General features: G+C 43.0%; 1 protein-coding gene across 1 annotated transcript; it reads right to left on the bottom strand.

Moving 5' to 3' along the window:
• Positions 1-1,170: 1,170 nt before the first annotated feature.
• LOC118370822 (coenzyme Q-binding protein COQ10 homolog, mitochondrial-like) lies at positions 1,171-8,165 on the bottom strand. Its single transcript, XM_035755987.2, has 5 exons — positions 7,941-8,165; positions 4,688-4,840; positions 4,230-4,422; positions 2,407-2,508; positions 1,171-1,725 (listed from the first exon to the last, which is right to left on the bottom strand). The coding sequence occupies exons 1-5, from the start codon at positions 8,042-8,044 to the stop codon at positions 1,549-1,551; spliced, it is 729 nt and encodes a 242-aa protein (XP_035611880.1). The 5' UTR covers positions 8,045-8,165; the 3' UTR covers positions 1,171-1,548.
• Between the last annotated feature and the right edge of the window lie 256 nt (positions 8,166-8,421).

Below are 8,421 nucleotides of genomic sequence, written 5' to 3'. Positions count from 1 at the left end.
TACATTACTGTACTTGATGCTGTAGAACTACATAAAGTTCTTGACTGGGTAAGGCTATCACCACATTTATTTTGGTCATGCACACCTGTTGGGAGGAGATAAGGCATCTAGGTTGGGGGTTATTCTATGTAGATGGGTAAGAATGATTATTTTTATCCATTTTGAATTCAGGGAGTAACAAAATGTGGAATAAATCAAGGGGTATGAAGGCTCTCTAAATAGGGCATAAATAGGGCATAATTTTCATATTGATACAGGGGGATGTCAAAAATGTGTCCAGTCGGTTTAAGCCGGTTGGGTTGTGGAGACGACATACACTATGACCTTCCTTGCCTCATATGCAACTTCACAGCTTTTAAAATATGTGGCTGGGCCATGTCTCATCTTTTGTATATGTTATTTTACGTGGAGGAGTATCCTGCCAGTCGGGTGTGTTAAATGAATACCTTGATAATTATATAAAGACACTGTGGTAGGGAGGGTGTGATGCTTGTGATAAATCTGAGCTAGGAGCAGCTGATGGTGACTGAGGCACTGGTCTGGCTCACTACCAGCCTGGGTGTCCATGTCTCTGCCAGCTGACATGGAAGGTAGACCTAGCACTACAGGGGGCCGGTCCGTGGCATTCCTAAATCACAAGCAGTAGACTCACTGATATCAAGTATTACTTTTTCCAAGGACAAAAAAAAAAAAGTATAAAGTATAAGTATAACCTTCAGTTACCCCCAGAGCACTTTCTCAACTGAAAAATAACCCAACTGCCAAGGCAAGCGAGTATCCACATTCACAACAGCAGAAAGCCTTTTCTGAAAATCTTCCTAAATCTTGATTGGCTATGGTTTAACAGTGAGGAAGCAGGAGGGAGGAGTTGACCCTGCCTTCAGGTCTTTTGTGTTGTGTTCCTTCCTGACTCTTACACAACTAATCCTCAAGTCATGTGCCTTCCTGGAACTGTCCTGATGGAACAGAACATTGGTAGACAGTAGAACAGGTCTACTACAGGACAACTTTCTGTTACTGGAGCCGAGTTGTTCTCTTGGCTGTTCGAACAATGCTTTCTACACATCTGTGATCCTACCAACTTTCACCTAGCTCCGTCTTGACGATGACAGTAATCAACAATGAACAGAAGACAACACATACAAAAATACATTCATGAGGTACAAAGAGTATCAAAATGAGCTTTGTTTAATTTTCCATTCAGACAAAATATTTTTATTGTATTAGTGCCAGGAAGAAAAAGCTGACCTCTCAGATGTTTCTGAACACCACAAAGGAGTCACTTGATCTTCTGTAATTTAAAAAGGTCCCTTTCAAACATGAACATTTGACAACAAACATCCACCTTGATCCCAAATAAAAATAGTAATGTACATTCAAGTAAATAAATTAAAGTTTCTGTAATACAAATAAATAGGTGCTTTTGTGTACATAAGAACAAAATCTAAAATAGAAGACCCAGTCTCCTGCATAAGACATGGTGAAATTGAGTGGTGAGGGGTTTCAGGTGGGGATGGTGGTCGGGAGTGGGTCTTATTTCAGCCCGTGTCAGTGAGTGGGGTGAGTGAGTCTTCTCATGTGGCTCGCCTCCTGGAAGGGGGCGTGGTGGCCCCTATATAGTTTGGCTGCCCGCGACTCAAAGGCGTTCACCATCTGCTTCACCACCTCGTCAAAGAACAGGGAGGCCAGCTGGGAGTGCAGCAAAGATCTGAACTCGAAGGATACCTGAAGAGTGAAGGGGAGAAAATAAGTACTCAAATTCCATAACCATGCGGCTGACACAAGTGTACCTATCCGTCTGAGGAATATTGTTTCCGTCGAGGACAGTCCTCATAACGAGGGACCACCATCTGTATTCCTGATTTAATGGCTGGCAAACAGACGGAACGAACTCATTCCATTCCGCACTATTCATTATTCCTGCCAAGTCATCCTAAGGCCTTAATGAGCCTGTCCTCCATCTCCAAAATCCCTGACCCCATTTCCACTACAGGTAACCTGACACAATTATTGAGTCAAAGTCCCTGACAGGGAGTAGAGAGATATTGCTATGACCACTGGCCAGCTATGTGAAGAGGCTAGGAACTCTAACAACTGTACGGGATATAAATAAAACCTAAATTGACTTTACTCAACCTCTAACTTCCAAAAAAAAATAAAAAAGTATCTATAGAGGTTGAGAGAAATGCAAGGCCTGGTATAAAACTAGTCCCCTGGCAGGCAACTTGATCTCAAGCCCTAAAGTTCATTAGTAGTCACTTATGTTCGTGTGTAACATTTATCAAATGTTAACTACACTAAGACGGTGTACTTCAGTGGGCTATTATCTAACCTCGCTGACTTTTAGTCTCAGGCTGACACCAAATGAAAGTGAACTGTTCTGGTGGACAAAATGGTGGTACTCACGTGGAAGTAGATGTTGCAGGAGTCTGGTTGGTCCTCGGCTGCAGGGGCAATCCTCCATATCGTCTCCAGGTGGCTGAAGAGGGATCCGTCTGTACACACAGCCTGTGAGACAACATGCACACTCATCAATACACACTGCTCTTGTCCAGGACATGGCCCCAGACAAAGCCTCTCTAATCTTTGCTCTATGGACATAGGAGCACAATGTTGGCAGCTAGGTGATACATTTTTTTTTTTAACTTAGTATTTATCCCCTAGGAGGATCTAATCAATGTATTACACACAATTTAACCCATTCATCTGGTCCCATAGTACATTTGAATCCCAAGTAACAGTACTGAAATTCCATTTGATATGCCTTCAAAAAGTATTCACACCCCTTGACTGTTTCCACATTTTGTTGTGTTTAACCTGAATTTAAAATGGATTACATTGAGATTGTGTCACTGGCCAAGACCCAATATGTGAAAGTAGAATTACATTTTTTTATGTGTACAAATTTTAAAAAACATAAAGCTGAAATGTCTTGACCCTTTTGTTATGGTAAGCCTAAATAAGTTCAGGAGTAAAAATGTTGCTAAACAAGTCACATAATAAGTTGCATGGACTCACTCTGTGCCATAGTGTTTAAGGGCACCTATTGGTAGATAGGTTAAAAAAAGCAGACGTTGAACATCCCTTTGAGCATGGTGAAGTTATTCATTACAATTTGGATGGTGTATCAATACACCCAGTCACTACAAAGCTAGAGGCGGCCTTCCTAACTCAGTTGCCAGAGAGGAAGAAAACAGCTCAGGGATTTCACCATGAGTCTAATGGTGACAATAAAACAGTTTTCTCCTATTACAGCCATTAAACTGAGGATGGATCAACAATAGTGTTGTTACTCCACAATATTAACCTAATTGACAGAGTAAAAATAAGGAAGCTGTACAAAACCTGTATAAAATAAAAGATATTACAAAACTTGCATCCTGTTTGCAATAAGGCACTAAAGTAAAACTGCAAAGTGGCAAAGAAATTAACTTTATGTCCTGAATACAAAGTGTTATGTTTGGGGGAAAATCCAACACACGTCACTGTGTACCACACTACTTATTTTCAAGCATGGTGGTGACTGCATTATGTTATGAGTATGCTTGTCATTGGCAAGGACTAGTGAGGTGTTTTTAGGATAAAAATAAACAATTGAGCTAAGCACAGGAAAAAAATCCTACAGGAAAACCTGGTTGAGTCTACTTCCCGAAAGACAAAGAAAAAAACCCTGTTCTGCATGACAATAGCATAAAACACAAGGCCAAAGAAGACAGTGAATACTCCTGAGTGGCCTTTTTACAGTTTTGACTTAAAAATCATCTTGAAAATCTATGGCAAAACTTGGAAATGGCTGTCTAGCAATGATCAACAACCAACTTGACAGAGCTTGAAGAATTTCAAAAATAATAAATGTGCAAATATTGTACAATCCAGGTGTGCAAAGCACTTAGACTTACCCAGAAAGACTCACTGCTGTAATCACTGCCAAAGATGATTCTAACATATATTGACTTAAATAAATGATATCTTTATGCGTTTCATTTTTCATAAAATTTGCAAAAGTATAATGTTTTCACTTTGTTATTATGGGGTATTCTATGTTGATGGGTAAGAATGACTGTTTTTATCCGTTTTGAATTCAGGGTCTAACAACAAAATGTGGAATAAGTCAAGGGGTATGAATACTTTCTGAAGGCACTCTAAATAGGGCACAATTTCCATATTGATACAGGATGTCTACCCTCTCCGTGCTATAAACCGTGTTGTACAATGTTATCGGGGCTTACCCTGACTTGGTGGTTTGGGACAACCGTGACCTCTGAGGTGTAACGCTCCACGATGGGAGGGAACCCAATCTCCAGCTGGGCCCGAACATCCCCGTTCCTTCCCTTCACGACCCGGGACTTCTTACACCAAGGGACAAAGTGCTGGTACTGGTCCACACTGGCCACCACACTGTACATCTGCTCTGGAGTGTACCTGGATAGGGAAGGAGAGGAGATCCATCAAGAAGATGCTCAAAGGGCTACTCATGTAAACTTTCTTTTTTTTTCCCCCCAGAGTAAACATTGGCTTTGATATAGAAAAGATACAATATGCTCCGGTCTATTTCAATCCAACCACATGTTAACTGAAGGGCATTGAAGTTGAGAATAGGAAAGTGGGGCTTTAGAGTCACCTCTGGTCAACAGGGGCCGACAAGACAGAGGGGCAGAGTTGAGTTGTGTGTGTGATGAAGTCTCACCCTAGTGTGCGGCTCTCAGAGTACTCCATCCTGCGGGCAGTGATGGAGGCAGCCAGGTTAATAAAGCTGCGGGAGGGTGTGGTCCGGAGGAGGGAGGAGGACAGGGGCAGGGTGGCACGCCGTGCTGACAGGACCCCACAGCTGCCCAGGTGTCTGGGAGGAGGAGAAGAGAGAGAAAATGTGTTCATCTTTGGTAAAGCACACTGGTCTTAGGTTTAATGCTTCAGTCTGGTTTTAGACCCCATCATAGCACTGAGACGGCACTTGTGAAGGTGGTAAATGACATTTTAATGGCATCGGACCGAGGCTCTGCATCTGTCCTCGTGCTCCTAGACCTTAGTGCTGCTTTTGATACCATCGATCACCACATTCTTTTGGAGAGATTGGAAACCCAAATTGGTCTACACGGACAAGTTCTGGCCTGGTTTAGATCTTATCTGTCGGAAAGATATCAGTTTGTCTCTGTGAATGGTTTGTCCTCTGACAAATCAACTGTACATTTCGGTGTTCCTCAAGGTTCTGTTTTAGGACCACTATTGTTTTCACTATATATTTTACCTCTTGGGGATGTTATTCGAAAACATAATGTAAACTTTCACTGCTATGCGGATGACACACAGCTGTACATTTCAATGAAACATGGTGAAGCCCCAAAATGTGTTTCAGACATAAGGAAGTGGATGGCTGCAAACTTTCTACTATTAAACTCGGACAAAACAGAGATGCTTGTTCTAGGTCCCAAGAAACAAAGAGATCTTCTGTTGAATCTGACAATTAATCTTAATGGTTGTACAGTCGTCTCAAATAAAACTGTGAAGGACCTCGGCGTTACTCTGGACCCTGATCTCTCTTTTGAAGAACATATCAAGACCATTTCGAGGACAGCTTTTTTCCATCTACGTAACATTGCAAAAATCAGAAACTTTCTGTCCAAAAATGATGCAGAAAAATTAATCCATGCTTTTGTCACTTCTAGGTTAGACTACTGCAATGCTCTATTTTCCGGCTACCCGGATAAAGCACTAAATAAACTTCAGTTAGTGCTAAATACGGCTGCTAGAATCCTGACTAGAACCAAAAAATTTGATCATATTACTCCAGTGCTAGCCTCTCTACACTGGCTTCCTGTCAAGGGCTGATTTCAAGGTTTTACTGCTAACCTACAAAGCATTACATGGGCTTGCTCCTACCTACCTCTCTGATTTGGTCCTGCCGTACATACCTACACGTACGCTACGGTCACAAGACGCAGGCCTCCTAATTGTCCCTAGAATTTCTAAGCAAACAGCTGGAGGCAGGGCTTTCTCCTATAGAGCTCCATTTTTATGGAACGGTCTGCCTACCCATGTCAGAGACGCAAACTCGGTCTCAACCTTTAAGTCTTTACTGAAGACTCATCTCTTCAGTGGGTCATATGATTGAGTGTAGTCTGGCCCAGGAGTGGGAAGGTGAACGGAAAGGCTCTGGAGCAACGAACCGCCCTTGCTGTCTCTGCCTGGCCGGTTCCCCTCTTTCCACTGGGATTCTCTGCCTCTAACCCTGTTACGGGGGCTGAGTCACTGGCTTGCTGGGGCTCTCTCGTGCCGTCCCTGGGGGGGGGGTGCGTCACCTGGGTGGGTTGATTCACTGTTGTGGTCGGCCTGTCTGGGTTGCCCCCCCCCCCCTTGGGTTGTACCGTGGCGGAGATCTTTGTGGGCTATACTCGGCCTTGTCTCAGGATGGTAAGTTGGTGGTTGAAGATATCCCTCTAGTGGTGTGGGGGATGTGCTTTGGCAAAGTGGGTGGGGTTATATCCTTCCTGTTTGGCCCTGTCCGGGGGTGTCCTCGGATGGGGCCACAGTGTCTCCTGACCCCTCCTGTCTCAGCCTCCAGTATTTATGCTGCAGTAGTTTATGTGTCGGGGCTAGGGTCAGTTTGTTATATCTGGAGTACTTCTCCTGTCCTATTCGGTGTCCTGTGTGAATCTAAGTGTGCGTTCTCTAATTCTCTCCTTCTCTCTTTCTTTCTCTCTCTCGGAGGACCTGAGCCCTAGGACCATGTCCCAGGACTACCTGACATGAGGACTCCTTGCTGTCCCCAGTCCACCTGGCCATGCTCCTGCTCCAGTTTCAACTGACCTGAGCCCTAGGACCGTGCCCCAGGACTACCTGACATGAAGGCTCCTTGCTGTCCCCAGTCCACCTGACTGTGCTGCTGCTCCAGTTTCAACTGTTCTGCCTTATTATTATTCGACCATGCTGGTCATTTATGAACATTTGAACATCTTGGTCATGTTCTGTTATAATCTCTACCCGGCACAGCCAGAAGAGGACTGGCCACCCCACATAGCCCGGTTCCTCTCTAGGTTTCTTCCTAGGTTTTGGCCTTTCTAGGGAGTTTTTCCTAGCCACCGTGCTTTTACACCTGCATTGTTTGCTGTTTGGGGTTTTAGGCTGGGTTTCTGTACAGCACTTTGAGATATCAGCTGATGTACGAAGGGCTATATAAATAAATTTGATTTGATTTGATTTGATTTAACCACCTGCTGTGGAGACGTTTTTGTTTGATAGTCAATGTTTCCAAACTCCAGAAGAAAATAACAGTTTTAAAGTATCACAACAAAGACGATCTACATTATTTTTTCCCAGTTTGGTGAAAATAGTTTGGTTGTGTGTAAATCCCAGACTTAAAACAATGAGATCAGATCAAACACTTTCAAAAGCTATAGAACTTCCACTGTGTAGTAGGCCGATCTAAAATGGTTACTAAACTCAAAAACGAATTTGATGGACAAAGTAAGACACCGGGGGGTTATGAACAGAGCACGTTGACAGACTTTTTGGAGCCTACTGCCTGACATTCAGAGAAACTGACATGTTCTAATTCTGTAGCCTAATCTAGGCCAATATAGGACAACCGTCATCAATCGCGAGATGTGCATCTTGTCACTTCACAATAGAAACTTTCTCCCGCTGGAAAAATGTCATTTCCTCTTTAAAATTCTTAACATGTTCCAAATTTGTTCAGGATTTACCAACTTAATTGCAACCGGAAATCCAGCGTCATTTTCTCAACATCCTAGCCTACATTTTATACAAACGTCTCAGATTTCAAATATATTTATATGTACATTTTTTTTTAGTGCAGTTGTATTCAACCATTGTGAAAAATAAATAAGCCACTGGCTACAGTTGATGAATGATCAAAATAGCCTACACGCCGCAGGTTGTTGCGAACTTGCTGGATGATCGCTTACCGGCATTTTTGCTCTTACCTGATATTTGCTCTGTTGGGATTTCCTCGTACAACTTTTGAAGAGTGTACTTCAGACATCTCAACCAGTGCCCGGAAAAGAAGAGGGGTGATTTTGTTGGCCATGCTCGATGTTAGTGGTAATACAAATTCTCAAAGTTTGAAGAGAAGCGTTAACTCGCTGCGTAGGCTGGCTTTGTCCAAGGTCTGCTATAAAATCATGTGGCACTCTGGTTACATAAAATGGACCAATAATGTGTGAAGTGGAGGGGGGTCTATGTCAAACAACCAATCGGAACGAACGATAGGAGTGTTATAGGCTATGAGTATTCATGTTTGCCATACAAGCTAGAACTGTCACTGGGCTGGACAAGAGTAAAATTGGCTGGGCCAACATTTTCCAGTAAAAATGCAGCACAAATTCCCCCCCAAAAATATTTCAGTGAAAATTTGTACAATCACATTGCATAATTTAACACACAACACAGGATACATGTGACCAG

The sequence above is a fragment of the Oncorhynchus keta genome, chromosome 5, assembly GCF_023373465.1.
Source record: "Oncorhynchus keta strain PuntledgeMale-10-30-2019 chromosome 5, Oket_V2, whole genome shotgun sequence".
In the NCBI taxonomy this organism is placed as follows: domain Eukaryota; kingdom Metazoa; phylum Chordata; class Actinopteri; order Salmoniformes; family Salmonidae; genus Oncorhynchus; species Oncorhynchus keta.
This window is presented reverse-complemented; position numbering and strand designations above follow the sequence as displayed.